Genomic DNA, 19432 nt, shown 5'->3' with positions numbered 1-19432 from the left:
GGAGACTGTGCCTGGGGTGAAGTGGGAGAGACAGAGCTCAGCTACTAGGTGGAGAAAAGTCTTCCCCCATACTTGGGCCTGCTCAAAAGGGTGCCCCTGAATTTGTGAAAATTAGTAGTTGGAAACCTCACTAAAATGCAGTCAGAAGTTTTGACAGGAAGAGTGTTCACACCGTTTCCCTTCTAGTGCATCGCAAACTGGATGAGTGGACAGGAAGAGATGAACTTGACCCTGGATACTATTCCTACCCTCCCAGTGAGAAGCCAGTGAGAAGCTGTAATAATAATGTAATTCTTATAACAGCCTTTCCAATGAACCCCTTTTCTCCTTAAAAAGTCTACCTTTCCTTTGTTCCCCATGACTTGACTTTGGCTTTGTGGCAGTCTGTTTGCCCTGGATTGTGATTCTATTTTATTTCTGAACAAACACATCTTTTGCTGGTAAAATAACTGGCGGTTTTTATCTTGAAGGCTAATACACTGACTGAGTTCCCACTCTGTGCCTCTTATGATTTAACCTTCTCATTAACCTAATAAGGGAGGTGCTGGGGTTTTTTTTTAATTTTTTTTAATGTTTTATTTATTTCTAGGAGAGAGAGACAGCGTGAGCAGGGGAGGGTCAGAGAGAGAGGGAGTCACAGACTGAAACAGGCTCCAGGCTCTGAGCTGGCAGTCAGCACAGAGCCCGACGCGGGGCTCGAACCCACGAACCGCGAGATCATGACCTAAGCGAAAGTCGGACGCTTAACCGACTAAGCCACCCAGGCGCCCCAGGGAGGTGCTGTTTTTATCACCTCCATTTTGAGATGGAATATTCACTCATGAGAATATTAGTGTGCATAGAGTTTGGGCAACTTGCTCTTGGTGAAGTTGTCACAATGGTAGAGTTGAGACTTGAGCCCATGCTTTACTCTCTCTAAAGACTACGCCTTTCACTATCCTTCTGGGCTGCCTCCCAGAATGAAAACATTCCTCCACTCGGGCTTCTGGCCATTGTCACTGTGTCTTTTGCTACCTTCTAATAAATCCTGTTCTTCCTGTAACTCAGTGACCACAAGACACCCCTAGCCCATGTCTATAATCCTTGGACCAGCATGCATCTCTAACTTAATACAAATCAGATTCTTTCTCTGGAAGTATCTGTGCAGGGAGTCAGAGGTAAGAGGCTGTGTAGAAATAACATTCTGGGTGTTTTCCATTTCTATGTTCTAGGACAATGCAACACAGACATCGGACAAAGGGACGTGGGAGCCAGTCAACCTAAATTCTTGTTCTGCAACTGTGTACAAGTTTGCATGTTTCTTCACCTCTCTGCACCTCCATGTTCCCCTGCCTCCTTCAATGTTGTTTTGAGAAATAAATGAGTTATTCTTGGAATATGACCTGACACACAGCAAGTGCTACCTTTAATAACTAAATCAACACACTAAGTGAGCAAATGTACAGTCTCTGATCAAAAAATAACTTCAATTTCATGATTTTTCAATGTCTCTTTATGAATAACTTCACATTTTTTTAAATTTTTTTTTTATTTCTAGGAGAGAGAGAGAGACAGCGTGAGCAGGGGAGGGTCACAGAGAGAGGGACTGAAACAGGCTCCAGGCTCTGAGCTGTCAGCACAGAGCCCGACACAGGGCTCGAACCCGCGAACCGCGAGATCATGACCTAAGCGAAAGTCGGACGCTTAACCGACTAAGCCATCCAGGCACCCCATAACTTCACATTTTTAAGTTATCTTTTTTTTTTTTTTTAGGGAGCATATAAAGCTTTAAAGGCCATAAACCACCAATCTGCTGTCTCTTATTTGCCTGTTCTGGACATTCAGCAGAATGAAACCATACACTATGTGGCCTTTGGAGTTTGGCTTCTTTCATTCACCGTACTGTGTTTGAGGCTTATCCACATTATATAGCATATAGCATTCTTAGAACTCGGTTGCTTTTCTACGGTTGAACAGTATTCTGTTGTATGGATAAACCACATTTTGTCTATTACTCACTGCTTAATGAACATTTGGGTTGTTTCCACCTTTTCACTGTTATGGATAGAGCTTCTATGAATATTCATTCATGCAAGTGTTTTAAAGCATGTCAGTGGTTGCCAGGGGCTGTGGAGGGAGAACCAGGAATGACTGCTAATGGGCGCAGGGTTTCCCTTTGGGTTGATGAGAAGGCTCTGGAACTAGATAGAGGTGGTAGTTTCACAACACTGTGAATGCAATTAATGCCACTGAATTATATGCTATAAAATGGCTAAAATGGTCAATTTTATGTTATGTGTATTCTACTGCAATAAAAAAAATAAGGAAAAAGGGTAGTAAATGCCCTATTAGGTGGGCACAGGTCCCTGATCAAGCCCTGACAGGCTGGTAGTGAGAAATGAAGGAGGAAGCAGGTCCATTGGTGACTGGAGGCTGCATTCCTCAAATATCACCAATTTCCAGAGTTTCTTGGCTTCCCTTCCCTCATATCCTTCCTCCACTTTTGGGGCAGCACCTGCCCATAGGTCCCAAGATTGTGTCTCTAACCACCCCCCAGCCAGTCCTGCCACTCTGAGATCTCAGAGGGACGAGTCAAAGTCAATGATGTGCAAACAAGAGCCTCTGAGAAGAGGCTGAATGGGTGAGACCAGGGTCGTGTGGGTTGTGCTTACAAGCCTCCAGTGGGTCTCCAACACCTAATGAAAGGTTTCTCAAGTGTAGAGCTCTTGACTTTTGGGGCCAGATCATTCTCTGCAATGCGGGGAGGGGGGGTGTTCTGTGAACTGTAAGGTGTTTAGCAGCATCCTTGGCCTCTACCAGCCCTGCTTAGTTGTGGCAACCAAAAATGTCTCCAGGCATTGCCGAAGTCAACCCCTGGAGAACCAATGACCTAGAGAATGCAGTTACAATTCTTTGGCATGTTCCCTCTACCCCAGTCTCGGTTCCTTGCCTTCTTCACCCAGCAAATGCCTGTTTATCTTTAAGATTCAATTTAAATGTCCTCCTGGACATTCTCTTCCCAAAGCAGATTTAATCATTCGTTCCTACATGCTTCAAAAACAATGACTCTTGAATGAGTTTAAAACTCCTTGATCCTAACTTTATCATGACCTTCATCATAATGTGTCATGCTGGAGATGCAACCATCTCTGGCACTGGATTTTGAGTTCTTGATGAGAGTAGCTACACTCCATTGGATGTGTTCTATAGACGCAGCATCTGTGCTCACGTGTTTTACATTTAATCTTTACTCCAACATTATAAGGTTCCTGCTATTATCCCCATTTTATAGATGTAGCTGCTGAATCCCACAGAGGACACACATCGCTCGCCTGAGGGACCATGGCTCTGGAATAGGGAAGCCAGGATCTGAGCCTACATTTGAATGATCTTCCTAACCTCTCTGTCATACTCACCACTTACTGATGGCTGTTAATGAATGCCAGAGACCACTCTCAGGATCGGGGAGGTGTAGGCTTCACCATGTTGGACCATTCACACACTCCTTTCCCCTATCAATTAAGATCACAAAAAAGGGAGAGGATGTATGAAAAGACAAGAAGTCACCACGTCCTGAGGAAGTGGCCCGTGGCTGCATATACCTCCCTCTGGAATGATGGGGGTGCAGAATGCAGTAAGAAGGGTGCCCGTTCATTCTGGAAAAGACAGAACTATGGACACGGTGAAAAGACTGGTGGTTGCCAGAGGCTCAGCGAGGGAGAGAGGAAGGGATAAATAGGTGGAATTCGGAGGCAGGGACAATGGTGGCTAAGCTGGTGAACTCTTCTGTGTGATACTGTAAACAGTGGATACATGACGCTGTGCATTTGTCAAAACTTACAGAATGTACAACACGAACAGTGAAACCTAATGTAAACTGGGGGCTTTTGCTAATGATGTGTCAATATTAGTTCAGCAACTTTAATAGAGCTACCTCACCAATGCAGGATATTAATGGGAAGTAGTGAATGCTGGGGGAGAGAGGGTATATAAGAATTGTCTGCACTATCTGGGAGGCCTGAGTGGCTCTGTTGGTTAAGCATCTGACTTTGGCTCAGGTCATGATCTAGTTTCTGTTCATGGGTTTAAGCCCTGTGTCGGTCTCTGTGCTGACAGCTCAGAGCCTGGAGCGGCTTCCGATTCTGTGTTTCCCTCCTCTCTGCTCCTCCCCCACTCGCTCGCTCTCTCTCTCTCAAAAATAAATAAACATTAAAATTTTTTTTTAAATAATTCTCTGCACTATCTGGGGGTGCCTGTGTGGCTCAGTTTTTTGATCATCTGACTCTTCATTTTGGTGCAGGTCATAATCTCACAGTTGTGAGATTAAGCCCTGTGTGGGGCCCTGTGCTGATAGTGCAGAACCTGCTTGGGACTCTCTCTCTCTCTCTCTCTGCCCCTCCCCTGCACTCTCTCTCTCTCTCTCTTAAAATAAATAAATAAACACTTTTTTAAAAAGAATTCTCTGTACCATCTGCTCAATTTTTTATAAACCTAAAACTGCTCTAAAATGTGGATCCCATTTTTTTTCTTTTTTAAGTAAAAAAAGGAGCCATGATGGGTTTAGGTCCAGGACAGCATAGAGGGGAACTAAAACCCTCCTGGCATTGATCTAGTAGGAAAACACCTGGTGAATTCCTCTGTAAGCAAATCAAACGGGGCCCAGAGAGAGTACCCACATACACCCCTAGGGCCAGGTTACCCGACTTCAGCATTCAGGATTTGGGGCTGGATCACTCTTTGTGGTGGGGACTGTGTGTGCTTTGCGGGATGTTGAGTTGCATCTCTGGCACCCACAGATGCCAGTAGCACCTCTCAGTTGTGATAACCAAAAGTATCTTTGCACATTGTCTTATGCCTCCTGGAACAAAGAAGTGTCCCTGCCTGAGAACCACAGGCTAGGTCTCTCTTGTCACTCAGACCTCCATCTTGCCTTACCTGTCTGCCCCCATCCTGACTGTCTCTTCTTAGTGAACCTCTCTGGTTTCCCTTCTCTGCATCTTCCTTCCCAACTCAGCCATCTCCTACCTGTCTTGTCTCTCCCTCTTTTCATCCTTAACTCCTCGCCGTCTCTCCATCTGTCCCTAGGGCCTCTCTGCTGGTCTACACCCCCGGAGGTGGCTGGAGCCTCTCAATCCTGAATCCTCCTATCTCTCTCTCCTCATTGCCTCTCCCTGTTCCTTTACTATTTGTTTCTGGGCAGGACAGAGAGAGGAGAGGGGTGAAAAGTCAGACAGGCATCCTGGGTAATTTTGAGTGGCAGTTCTTCTGTTACTGAGCCTCAGTTTCTCACCTATCCAATGAACCTTCTTCATAAGGTGATGTGAGCTCCAAAAAAGAAAATGCCTGTGGAGCTGCCCCCATGCCATAGACTCAAACCGTACCAGAGGTTGTGTAAACACGGCAGCTTCTCTGGGTCTACAACAGATGGTGGTTCTACAGGTCTCTCCTATCCAGGTGGAACGTGGGGAAGGTGACTCACCTGGGGTCAAGGCTCTGCATCTGCCTCTGCCTCACTCCAGCGGGAGGTCCTGGGTTGGCGTTTCTCTGCAGGTGAGGGTTGTACAAGTGAAGGCTGGGGCGCAAGGCAAGGAGTTTCCACCCTGAGCCTGCCAGCTGGGCAGGGGGGTTTACCTGAGCATGGCTGCCATTATTTATGCTGCCTTGCTCCCGCCTGCTACCTTCTCTCACTGTGGTCTTACTGCCTCTGCCTCTGCTACAGGAATGCTGGAACCCCTTGGGGCCCTGTAAGGGAGGGGGCAACCTCAGAGAGACTATGTCCTCACTTCCCTTCCCTCCCTGCCTGCCAAGAGTAAGTCAATTACCTGAGCTTCTCAGGGATTCAGTAGAGTCTAATTCTCTGCAAATTTTGGATTTGGGGCTTCTGACATTGACAAGATGGGGCCAAAGAGTCTGCCTAACATGCCCTATTGACCTTCATCCTTCTCCATCCAGGACACTTGCCCTATTAAATATCTTTTTTTAAAGATTTAAAACATAAAAAAAACCCACAACTATTTGTATCTCCTTATTAAATAATCTAAATGCCACAAAGAAGGCTAAAAGTCGTGCAATGGTCACCAATGCAATCGTGATGATGAATTTGATGCGCATCCTTCCAGACCTTTTTATGTATGTGACCATGTGAACAAATAACAAATCCATAAGATTAATCTTAAGAGTGTTTTTTGTGGTTTAAGATAGATATATTTCTGTTGCTTGTTTTTGGTTTTTTGTGAGGTTTTTTGTTTGTTTTTACTCAACATTGCAAAGCGAAATCCATGTTAGTTTATAGAGACCAAGGTTTCCAGTCCTTGGCAGTATTGACATGCGGGGTTGGGTCATTCCTTGAGGTGGGGTTGTCCTGTACACTGCAGGAAGTTTGACAGCATTCTTGTTCTTTACCTGCTAGATCCCAATAGTCTCCCCACCCCAGTCATCACAAAAATGTCTCCAGATATCGCCCCTAAGTGAGAACCACTGCTATAACCACCCCATTTTTATTAAATCAATTTAATATTCAATTTTATGAATATGTAGAGTGTATATTTAACTGATAAGCACCTCAGTTGCTTACAATTTTTCACCTTTATTAGGAGGAATGCAATACATATCTTTGTATGTCATCTACTAACCTCAGACACTATCAGATACAAATTAAGTAGTGAGATGATCAGGTCATAGGAAATGTGATTCTTAAATTTAAGAAGAATTGCCAAATTAAACTCCCAAGTGGCTGTGCTAATTCATGCTCCCAACACCTGTGTGTCAGAGAATTTATTTCCCTACACCCTCACTAACTAACGCTTGATCATGTAAAGCTTAATTTTGCCAATATGGTTGCCAAGTGGTCTTCCGTTGTGGCTTTAATTTGCATTCCCCTAATTACTAGTGGGGTTGAAAAATCTCCATTGGTTATCAATCATATGAGTTTCCTCTTTATAATATATCTATCCAAAGTCTTTCTTCATTTTCTTGTTGGATTGTCGTGCCCTTATTGATTTGCAGGCAATTTTAAAGAGATTCTAAACACTAATTTTGTCTACCAATCTTTTTCCTTTGCCTTCCATTTCTTGTACCATTTCTTGTTCCTGTCAGAAACATTCTCCTTGATTTCTTTTAATACTTTTACACTATAGTTTTAGGGTTGAAAAACTACTCTCATAGATTTTGTTTCTATAAAAGAAGTTTTATTGGAACACAGCCATGCCCATTCATCAACCATGGCTATTTTTGTGCTCTGAGGACAGAATTGAGTAGTTGTGACAGAGATAGCGTGGCCTACAAGATTGAAAATATTTACCATATGTCCATTTACAGAGAAAGTTTGCCAGCCTTTTAAACTTTACCAAAAAATATTGTGCAAACATTTCAGGTCGGGTTTTGACTTATTTTTTAGGACTTTTTTTTAAAGAGTAGTTTCAGGTTCTTAGCAAAATGAAGGAGGAGGTACAGAGATTTTCCATAAACCCCCTGCCCTGCACATGCATAGACTCTCTCATTATCAATATCTCCCACCAGAGTGTGATATTATCTTCGTTTCAGGTGTATAACATAAGGATTCAATATAGGTATATATTGAGAGTAGGCAGTCTTAACATTTCTGATGTTAATGGGGATCTTTCTGTATTTCATCATCAGGAAGATTGCTTGATTCTTTCAGTTCTGTACATCTGGGTGCAATAGGCCTCACTTTTAATGTCTTCTGTCCCTTCTTGGCAGACTCAAACTCTATCTGCTGTATTTCCTGTTATAAACTATTAGTGGCTAAAGGTAGAACCTTGATTGGATTCAGCTTCTGATTTTTAGGCAACATTACTTCATAAAGGGATATTGCATATTCTCCATTGCTAGATATCAGGAGGAGTATAATGTCTGACAGGGGTACTTTTAGTGGCCCTAGGAGTGATCAGTGGGTTCTGATGTGTGCCTGGCCTTTCCTTTCATGGAGCGGTTACAGCTTTCATTTATCATCATTGTCTAGAAGACTAAGGCTTTCATTACAAAAGGTACACAGTCTCTGTAAACAGCAGGATGGAGAGTAATTGCCAGCCTTTATCTGGTGAGTCCAGAACATCTGTGGCATGGCCTCAGAGCCCTGCGTGAGTGGGGAGGGCAAGGATCCAACAACATGTGGTCCTACTCATAGGACTAGCCATACCCAAGAGACCTCATTCCCTTGTACCTTGGAGGAGAGGGGCTTGTTCAGATCTGTCAACTTGGAGACCTCATTTTGGGCTTGCTCCAGTCAAAGGCTGTATTATGAACTGTGTCCTCTGAAAACTCATATGTTCAACTCTTGACCCCCAGTACACCGGAATGTGACTCTTCTTGAAGACAGGATCTTTAAAGAAGTGGTTAAGGTAAAATGAAGTCATATGGGTAGACCCTAATTCAATATGAATTGTGTCCTTATGAGAAGAGGGGTTTTGAACACAGACAGATACAGAAGAAAGACCATGTGAACACACAGGGAGAAGATGGTCATTTACAAGTCATGGAGAGAGGCCTCAGGAGAAAAAAAAAATCTTTCCAGAACAGTAAGAAAATAAATTTCTGTTATTTCAGACACCCAGTCTGCCGTACTTTGTTATGGAAGCACTAGCAAGCTAATACAAGCTGGATGTAGACTCTGAGTAATTGTCTCAGCCAGCTCCTCGATGCCTCAGTTTCCCCATCTGTGCAATCAGGATTGTGAAACCTTACCCCCTAGTAAGGGCATAGAATGGGCCCTGCCTATAAAGCCATAAAGCATAGTATATGACCCACAGTGAGTGCTCAACAAAGCGAGTCTTTACTGTTATGAGAAGAACAGAGATGAGTGACTCAGGGAGATTCAGGTGATACTGGGAACAAGAAAGAGATGAGAAGGGCATCTCAGTGGCAGGAAGAGAATAAACCAACGGGGGTGGTCAAGACACTTGTATTTCCCCATCATTTGTTTGCCTGGCTCATTTCTACAATTATTCGAGCCTCAAGTTAGATGTTAGATGTTTCGCCCCCTGGAAGCCTTCCACACTCTCTGGTCTGGGTCATTTGGCCCCTTGAGCTTCCAGAATGTCCTCATACTTTCCCCACCACTGACCCATCCGCATTCACAAATGCCTTGTCATCTTGTCATCCGTCCTACACACAAGATGGGTCTGCGCTGTTCACCTCGTGTGTCCTGCCTGTACCATGGTGCTTCACATAGTAAGTGTTCACTAAATACACACCACTGTCAATGGCAGAGGCTGCATTCAGGGGCGGACCTCAGCAAAACTGTTTAGGAACAAATGCTTCATTCCCTCCTGTTACCTTTCTGTTATGCCTTTAATCCTACCTGGCACATCCTTGACCCACCCCTTTGGCACAGACGTAAGGACATAAAAAAGGTTCTAGGCACTGTGTTGTTCCTTTCCTGCTTCTCTTTGGTCTTGCTTTCCCTTTGTGGAACTTCTGATTCTTGACGTGGCTCCTACCTTTTTGAAAGCCCAGGGGGCCCAGCCAACCCTGGCCTTTGTTCTATGACTGGGGGCGTGGGGGGAGGGGAGGGATTGGACCAGATCTGTGCTTTCTCCATGTCACAACATCTAATACTTCCACTTCCAAGTTTTCCCTCCCCACCAGGACATCTTTTCCGGTGTCCTAGTCCCTCAAGGCCATGGCTTTTCACCACACTAATTTATACCAAAGTATGAATGATTGTCTTTCGTGTAATGGGCTAATACTTGTATTTATCAAAGGATATTAATATGGGGGCGCCTAGGTGGCTCAATTAGTGGAGCATCCAACTCTTGATTTCGGCTCAGACCATGATCCCAGGGTCATGGGATTGAGCTCCATGTTAGGATCCACACTGAGCATGGAGCCTGCTTAAGATTCTCTCTCTCTGCCCCTCCCCCTTCATGCTCTCTCTCTCTTTCTTTCTCTCTCTCTCAAATTAAAAAAAGAGTGAAAAAAAGAAAAGAAAAGAAAAAAGTTAAAAAAGGATAAGAAAGAAAAAAGAATAAAAAGGAAAAAAAAGAAAAAGAAAAAATTAAAAAAGAGGAAAAAATATGTTAATTCAAAAAACATGAACCCCGGGGTATTTAGACATATTGGAAGGATCTATAGAAGTAAAACATGAGAGTATGTGAACAAATTATGGCCTCAAAATTTTTGGAGGAATTTTAAAGACTGGGAATGATAAGGATAGAAGGAAGAACTTTGACTTGAACAATTTGCATCTTACCTGTTGCAGCAGCACATAAAAGAACTAGTCTGGGTTTAAGGACATGTTCATACTAAGTCAGAAATACACAAATATTTATTGAGCACTTACTGTGTACCTGACACCAAGGTACAAAGGTGAAGGAAGCCTGATGCCTTCTTCTGTGGAGGACACAGTCTGATGAGGAAGGCAAAAAACATTAAAACTACAGTTCTAATATGGTGTGATGGGTGCTGAGCAACCATACAGTGAGGCCAGAACCAGGAAAGGCCCAGCATCCAGAATCTTAAAGCATGAAAAGAATTCATCCAATCAGAGGAGAGGGGGCAGAGTGTTACAGGCAGACAGAACCAAGCCTTGAAAAGTGTTTGCCAGGGTTGTGGTGAAATTGGGAGCCTGAATATAGACTGGCAAGTGAAAGACACAGGGCAGCCAGAGGGCTGAGGAAGTTGTCCTGGTGAGCTTGTGAAGCTGGCGTGTTGGTCTAAGGACCTATGGCATCCTCTTGAAGTCTGGGGGAGTCAGCCCAGAGTTTTAATCCTGAAAGTGACATGATCAGATGGCCTGGAGGAAGATGAGTCAGAGGGAGATGTTCAGTGACATGCTGGAGGCAACTCAAACCCCTCACAAGAGCCACTTGTTAAATTTTCAGGAATTTTGTGAGCCAGTTGTTAAACACAGCTGTTATTGAAAATAAGCTTAAAATTAAATAAACTAAGGAAATCTGGAACTGAGCCCATCTTCTCATGTCTGTCACTGTTGGGAAGGTTAATATGATGTTTTTAGTACTGAAACCAAAGGATGTCAGGTCTTATGAAACTACTAATTACTACAAATTTTAAGACTGAAAGTCTTGGAGGTTCTTAGAGAGAGATAATTTGCTTAAAGATTGAGCAAGTCAGAAAGTAATAAAATCTAGAACCTAACTCTAAAATAGTAATAACTGCTCAAAAGCTGGTACTTCCCAATTATTTTATTTCATTTCACTATTATCTGTATTTTCTTTTTCTTTTTTTTATTTTTTAAAAATCTCTTTATTTTGAGAGACAGAGACAGGGCATGAGCAGGGGAGGGGCAGAGAGAGAGGGAGATACAGAATCTGAAGCAGGTTCCAGGCTCCAAGCTATAAGCACAGAGCCCGACACAGGGCTCGAACCCACGGACTGTGAGATCATGACCTGAGCCAAAGTCGGACGCTTAGTCGACTGAGCCACCCAGGCGCCCCTATTATCTGTATTTTCAAGGCTCTTCATGACTATTGTGCGTGTATTGTGGAATTAGGATGTAATGGTGTGCTACTGTGCATCTCTTTGGGTATGCCAGCCATGGGGCGAGATTTATAATATGGAAACTGGCAAATGCTAACATACAGACAGAGGCGAACCCAGAGACAAGAGGTGAGGGAAGAGGTTCACTGAGAGAGAGATTTGGGAATAAATAGAAGGAAGATCATTACCCTGAAGAAATCCAGAAGGTAAGTGGGACAGGATTTGTTCACCAAAGTTCAATTCTGGCAAAACTTTTGTTTTCCAAAGTCTGGGAAGGTGATAAACGCAGAACACCAGCAGATACAGTAGAACTTGTTGAAAGGATTAACTCAAAAGTAAAAACAAAGTAGCAAAAGATACGTTCAATGAGTCTTTCTTGTTTCTTTCCGTAAGCCCTCTCTTTAAACACTTTATTTACATCTCTGTCTGGCACAAAAGTGGGCATTAACTCTCAGAAGCACCATACAATCTTTGTTTTTACAATGTTGATGTTTTTTCCATCCAAAATCCTGTTACTTCCCATGAATTGACAAAACCTCAAATTCTTGGGGGCTTTGTTCAGTGCCTTCTGGCTCAATTAAAAGAGTTGAAGGGCACCTAGGTGGCTCAGTCAGTTGTCTGACTCTTGATTTTGGCTCAGTTCATAATACCAGGGTCATAGGATCAAGCCCTGTTAGGTCTCTACACTGAGCATGAAGCCTGCTTGGGATTCTCTCTCCTTCTCCTTCTGTCCCTCCCCCATTCATTCACTTGCACTCTCTCTAAATAAGAAAGAAAGAGAGAGAGAAAGAGAGAGAGAGAGAGAAAGAAAGAAAGAAAGAAAGAAAGAAAGAAAGAAAGAAAGAAAGAAAGTTGAAACAATTTAAAATCAGTTCAACAAATAACTTTGCAACTCTTGTTTGAAAAAAAAAAGACTGTTAAAGATGATCAAGTATAGTTCATTTAAAATACATTTTTAGCTTCTTAAACTTGTGATGTCTGTCTCTTTGAGCCATAGAAGTCTGATTTGTCCAATGCTAATTATGCACAGAATCCTCTGATAAGTGATTTACATTTTATTTGATAGAACCCTCATGACCACCTGGAGAGATGGGAACCGTTACTAACTTCAGTTTACAGGTGACAAAACAGTAGTGCTGAGATGTGAAGCTAATTGACTTACAACAGGCTAGAAGGGAGATTGAACAGCTTGCACACCATGAAGGAGAAAACTCACACTCAAAGGGAAAGTGAACAGGTAAGAGACATTCAACCTATTCATGAGGGAATGGAGAATTTGAACCCAAGTGTGTTGGATTTTAAAGCCAATGTCCCCCACCATCATGAAATCTCAGTGTTTAGCTCTTGACTCAACACGGGCAATCTGTCTGATCCAGTATCTCCCATTCCTGTCATTTGAGTCAAAGTCTGCCACATCTGAGTACTAGCAGTGCTTTCATTTACTTGGTAGTTTGTTTTCTACTGAATGTTGTTAAGCCTTTAAAGTTCTTCATTAGAACCTAATAGATCACTACTGTACATAGAAAACCCAAGCTATCTGACATAAATGAGTGTGCACTTGTGGGGATGAGCACTGGGTGTTATATGGAAACCAACTTGACAATAAACTATTTAAAATAAACAAACAAACAAACAAACAAACGTTTAAAAATAGTCAAAATTTTTAAAAATGAGTGTGCAACCCAGAGCACACTTTGTTTCCCCACCTGAACCTCAACTAATACAGCAGGTAAGAGTAAAAAGAGAATATCTTGGAAAGGAAAGAATGTTGTTTAAATTCTAGCTAGCTACTGTTGCCTGATGAAGGCTCTGAAGCCCAGGACCCTTCTTCTCACTTTCCAAAAGGAAGTCATGGGAAATGTGTTATAGACATAGTAGCACCAAACCAGAATATTCTCAGGGTGTAATCCAAAAGATGGATAGAATTAAAAAGGAGATACCTTTTTTATGGGACACTTGGGTAGGTCAGTAGGTTAAGCATCTGACTTTGACTCGGGTCATGATCTTGAGGTCCGAGAGTTTGAGCTCCACACCAGGCTGTGTGCTGACAGCTCGGAGCCTGCAGCCTGCTTCAGATTCTGTGTCTCCTTCTCTCTCTCTGCCCCTCTCCTGCTCACACTCTGCTGGTCTGTCTCTCAAAAATAAACATTTAAAGAAAGTTTTTAAAGAGAATACCTTTTTTAAATTTTTTAATGCTGTGTCTGTGAACCAAGAAAAAACACCTTTAAAAGCTTTTAATTTCAACTAAAATTCAACAAGGGAGCCAAAAACACCCAATGGAGAAAGGACAGTCTCTTCAACAGATGGTGTGGGGAAACTGGATAAGCCATGCAGAATGGTGAGATGGGAACTCTATTTCACACCACCCCCAAAAATTAACTTGAAATAGATCAGAGACTTAAGCATAAGCCTCAATACTTAAGCATAAAACTCTTAGAAGAATCTCCTCAACGTGGGCCTTGGCAATCATTTTGTAGATATGACGCCAAAAGCATAAATGGCACAAAAAAAAAAAAATCAACAAACTCAAAGACTTCTGCACAGCAAAAGAAACAATTGGCAACATGAAAAGACAATCTAAAAAAAATGGAAGAAAATTTTTTCAAACCTTATTTTGGCTAAGGGTTAACCCAAAAGGTACAAAGAACTCATACAACTTAATGACAAAAACAATCCAACTTAAGTGGGGGGCGGAACTAAATAGATAATTTTACAAAGAGGACATCAACTTGGCTAACAAGCACCAGAGAAGTTGCTCAACAACAGGGAAATGCAAGTCAAACCCACAATGAGATACCACCTCACACCTGTCAGAATGGTTATCATCAAGAAGACAAAAGACAACAGGTGTTGGTGAGGATGTAGCAAAGAGAGAACCCTGGGGCACTGTTGGTGAGAACGTAAATTTGTCCAACCACTATGGAAAACAATATGGAGGCTCCTCAAAAATTAAAAATAGGTCTGCTTTACAATCCAGCAATTCCACTTATGGGTATATACCCAAAAGAAATGAAAACAGGATTTCAAAGAGGTATATGCACTCCTCTGTTTATTGCATTATTCACAATAGCCAGGATATGGAAACAACCTAAATGCCCATCAATAGATGAGTGGGTAAAAATGGTGTGATATATATGGATATACACACACACACACAATAGAATATAATTCAGCCACGAGATAAGAGGATATCCTGCCATTTGTGACAACATGGATGGACTTGAGTACATTATGCTAAGTGAGATAAGTCAGAGAAAGACATGCACTGTGCAATAATACTTACACCTGGTACCTAGAAAAAACAGTGGTGGTTGTCAGGGGAGGGAGGATGGAGGAATAAGACTGACATTTAAGGGTACAAACTTGCAATGTGTAGTAAATAAGACAGATCTAATGCACAGTGTAATGAATATAGACAATATTATACTACAATCATTAAACTCGCTAAAAGACTACTGAATTATCTCAACCATTAAAGAGAAAGGGTAATTATGTTATATGATAGAGGTGCTATATATTGCTATACTGGCAATCATATTACAATATATAAATGTATTGAATTAACGTGTACAACTTAAATTTACATAATGTATGTCAAATCTATTCAAAAAAAATAAAATGCTTACATGAAGAATAAAATGTTGTTTCTACCTTTTAAAAAGTGGAAAATGGGGCTGCTGGGTGGCTCAGTGGGTTAAAGGCCCAACTTCAGCTCAGGTCATGATCTCGCAGCTCTTGGGTTCGAGCCCTGCATCAGGCTCTGTGCTGACAGCTCAGAGCCTGGAGCCTGCTTCAGATTCTGTGTCTCCCTCTCTCTCTGCCTCTCCCCCACTCACATTCTCTCCCTTTCCCAAAAATAAAACATTTTTTAAAAATTAATATAATAAATAAATAAGGGGGAAAGACACCCTGAGTACAAACATTGGGAACAAAATAGTTTATTTCAAAAACAATTGGGTCTAAAAAGAGTCTTCAAAGAGGCTTAGCCGAGTGGTTTCCTTTGAGAAGTTTCCTGAGGGCACCCTTCAGATCTCGGTTCCGAAGGCTGTAGATGAAGGGGTTCAGCATGGGAGTGACCATCGTGTACATCACTGTGGCTGCCATGTCCCTCTGGGTGGTGTGTGTGGATGCAGGGTTGAAGTAGACCCCAATAATAGTCCCATAGAAGAGAGAGACAACGCAAAGGTGAGAGCTACAGGTAGAGAATGCCTTCCACTTCCCCTGGGCTGAGGGCACCTTCCACACAGCCACAGCAATAGGTGTATAAGAGGCCATGATGCACACAAAAGGGATCAGAACTGCCAAGCTCCCAAGGACCAACACCAACATCTCATTGACTTGAGTGTCAGAGCAGGAAAGCTTGATCAAGGCATTGAGGTCACAGAAAAAGTGTGGGATCCTATTGCTGCAAAAGGACAAGCGGGTCATCAGGATGGTATGGACCATGGAGATGAGGTTTGCTGAGATCCAGGGTACTGCCACTAGCAAGGCACAACGAAGGACGTTCATGATCGTCATGTAGCGCAGCGGACAGCAGATGGCCAGGTAGCGGTCATAAGCCATGGCCGAGAGAAGGATGCTGTCTGCTCCCCCAAAGGCAATGAAGAAATACATCTGAGCCAGGCAAGCCTCGGAGGAGATGGTACTGTGCCCACACAGATGGTTCACCAGCATCTTGGGGATGGTGGTGGAGATAAAGCAGATGTCCAGAAGAGACAAATTGCTAAGGAAGAAGTACATGGGGCTGTGGAGGTGAGGGTCCAGGAGGATGGCCAGGATGGTGAGCAGATTCCCCATGCATCCAATCAGATACAGGCTGCAGGACATACCAAAGAGCCCCTGCTGCTGCAGAGGCTTCTCGGAGAAGCCAAGGAGGATGAATTCGAAGACTCGGGTCTGATTCTCCATATCCAGGCAGTTCTAAGACCAGAAATGAGGGCATCAACAGTGAGTGGACTCCCGGGGAAGACATGGATGATTGCCTTACTGTCCTTCCCACCCACCCTTCAGGGTTTGTCTCACTAAGCCTTCTGAGCCTGTTTCCTCATCTGCTTCAAGGGACTAATAAGTCTAACCTCTTAGGATCATTACAAGTATTAAGTGAGAAAACTATGTACAAGGGCCTTGAATCCATACCTGTCATGTAATATGGGCAATTGTTTTCATTACTGAGAGTTTCAAGTGATGCTATCAAGATAAAAAGTGATATATGTTAATTAGCTTGATCCTGGTGACTAATATCAAAGCATCAAGTTGTACATCTTAATTATTACCTGCCAATTATACCTCAGGAAGTATGTGGGGGTGGGAGGGAATAAAACCAAATAAATAGCTTAAATAAAAGACTTACTATTTCCAAGATTTGTTTTAAAAAGTAATAAAAATAGAGGTGCCCAGTCACTTGGACATCCAACTCTTGATTTTGGTTTAGGTCATGATCTCACAGTTTGTGGGTTGGAGCCCTGTGTCAGGGTCTGTGCATGGAGCCTGCTTGGGATTCTCCCTCTCTCCCTCTCCTTGCCCCTCCCCAGCTCATGCTCTTTCTGTCTCTCTCAATATAAATAAATAGACCTTTAAAAAATAAGGGGCACCTGGGTGGCTTAGTNTTTTTTTAATAAAAATAAAGAATTGTGATTAAGGGCATCAATTCTGAAGCCAGACAGCCTGGGGTTAAATCCCAGCTCTGCCACTTACTAGCTGCATGAGTTAGGCAAGTTACTTTACTTCTCTGTGCCTTAGTTTTCTCATCTGTAAAATGAGGCTAATAATAGTACCTGCCCCACATAGTTGTTGTAAAGATATGCCGGGTTAATATGTAAAATGCCGAACCTCATGAATTTTAAGATCTCTTAGTGGCTGATAGTAAGGGGTTCTGACAGACCCTGTTTGAATACCGTCTCTGACATTCCTTGGCTGTGTTAGCCAGTGACAGACCCTCCCAAAGTGTCAGTTTCTTGGGAAGATGGAGCTCTATAGAATCTTCTTTTCAAAGCACATTCTAGAGGCGCCTGGGTGGCTCAGTTAGTTAAGTGTCCGGCTTCAGCTAGGTCATGATCTCATAGTTCATGGGTTCAAGCCCTGCATCCGGTTCCGTGCTGACCACTTGCTGGGAGCCTGGAGCCTGCTTCAGATTCTGTGTCTCCTTCTCTCTCTGCCCCTCCCCTGCTCGTGCTCTGTCTCACTCTGTCTCTCAAAAATAAATAAATGTTAAAAAAAAAAAAAGTTTACAGCACACCCTGAAATGTTACAATGACATGTATCTTTTACATCAGTCTCCTTGTCAGGCTATAAGAGCATGCACAGATTAATTATATCTTGGTGTAGGTTATTTCCAAGGAGAGCTAATTTCCTTTATTTTATTCTTCTTGGCATCAATGGTAGAGATAGACAACCTTTAGCTGTCCGCAAATTCTGGCCCCATGTCCCAGGCAGTGCTTGCATTAACCAGACCCCGGCTTCCACTGGGCACCCCCACTGACTCTGTCTAAGTCCATTTAGGCTAAGGTATACTGCAGTAACGTACACACCCAAGCCTCGGTGGCCGACAGCACTGGAGGCTTATTTCTCTCCCAGGCTACATGCCCATCGTAGGTTGCTATGGCTGTGCTCCATGACAAATTCACTCCAGAACTCAGGCAGATAGACAAACCTCCGTGCCTGGGACACTGCCAGTTATCACAGCAATGGAAAAAGTGAAGCGTGGCTGGCTCCTTAGAGCTTCTACCGGGAAACAGCCTTCTCTCACCTCCACCCACATTTCAGGGGCCAGGCCTGGTGTTAAGGGGGTGGAGAAGCAGAAACCTCACCCTGGAAGCAACATTACATATTTGTGAACAAAAATAGACTCTCCAAAGCTTTCCACTCATCTTCATCCACTGAAGGCTAAGAAAAGGAGTGAATAGCTGGTGTTTTGTATCTGTGGACCGTCCCCCAATGCTGAGAACCCAGTAATGCTGTTCACCCTACAATCCACATACCGTATGATACGACATGATCAGGGTACATCTGCAGCATGAAACTATTTATTTTTGGGTCTTGTTTTTTTTAAGTGTATTTATGTATTTTGAGAGAGGGAGAGCATGGGAGGGGCAGACAGAGAGAGAATTGCAAGTAGGCTCCACCCCGTTAGCGCAGAGCCCAACACGGGGCTTGAACTCTCAAACCATGAGGTCGCGACCTGAGCCGAGATCAAGAATCAGATGGTTAACCAACTAAGCCACCTGGCACCCCAGAAAATGTTTATATTACAGGTGGCAGGTGTCTTAGTCTGGGCATATGGAGCAGCGGAGGGCAGTCTCAATTATCTTCCATACTTGCTTACACGTTGTATTCAATGGATTAAATTCATTCTGAATTTCTGGCTCAGCATCCACCTCTTTTCAAGTTCCTGCTTGACTATCCTGCTGTTTCCTGGACATCACTCCTGGACAGCACCCCCCCCCCCCAGGCAATCCCATTTCACAGGATCCCTCTGCCTGAGCCACTGGGTTTGGCCCCAGGAGCCGTGCCCTGTGCCGTTCCATGGGGCACACAACCTGGACAGACAACCAAGTCAAGGATTGGGCATCACCTGCCACTCCTGTCCTGCCTCTCACATCCCAGTGATTCCAAACTTGTGGATATTTAAACGTCACCTTCATCTCTTGGACAGAAGCAGAAAATTCATTCCCAGAGCGAGCATTTCAGTCCAGGTCGCCATGGACTCGCAGGTGGATGATCTACTATCCCTGGTCTCCCCGTGCCCAGTCTCGCCTCCCAGTCCCGCAGCCAGTGAGCCCGTGAAAATGCAGACTGGCGTCCAGTCCAGCTTCACACTTCCGTGGCTCACCACTGTTCCCCTCACTCCCGCACCTCAGGTTCTGTCTTGCTGGTTTTGTCTCCTGCTTTGGAGCCTTTGCACCTGCCGTTCTTCCTGTCTAGAAGCCTCTAGCCGCAGCTTCGCCCCCCTAGGTTCTGACAGACCCTGTTTGAATAGCATCTCTTTTAGGCATTGCCT

At 43.5% G+C, this 19432-nt stretch overlaps 1 protein-coding gene across 1 annotated transcript; it reads right to left on the bottom strand.

Moving 5' to 3' along the window:
* Nucleotides 1-15408: 15408 nt before the first annotated feature.
* Nucleotides 15409-16344, bottom strand: LOC144237902 (olfactory receptor 1f45-like). The gene has a single exon (XM_077771620.1). It carries the CDS (start codon nt 16342-16344, stop codon nt 15409-15411), a length of 936 nt encoding a protein of 311 aa, XP_077627746.1.
* Nucleotides 16345-19432: the final 3088 nt, after the last annotated feature.

The sequence above is a fragment of the Crocuta crocuta genome, unplaced genomic scaffold (genome assembly GCF_008692635.1).
Source record: "Crocuta crocuta isolate KB4526 unplaced genomic scaffold, BGI_CrCroc_1.0 scaffold755, whole genome shotgun sequence".
Classification (NCBI taxonomy): Eukaryota; Metazoa; Chordata; class Mammalia; order Carnivora; family Hyaenidae; genus Crocuta; species Crocuta crocuta.
This window is presented reverse-complemented; position numbering and strand designations above follow the sequence as displayed.

Excerpts from the sequence above, each read along its gene's own strand:
- LOC144237902 (XM_077771620.1), bottom strand. The coding sequence starts at position 16,344 with ATGGAGAATCAGACCCGAGTCTTCGAATTCATCCTCCTTGGCTTCTCC.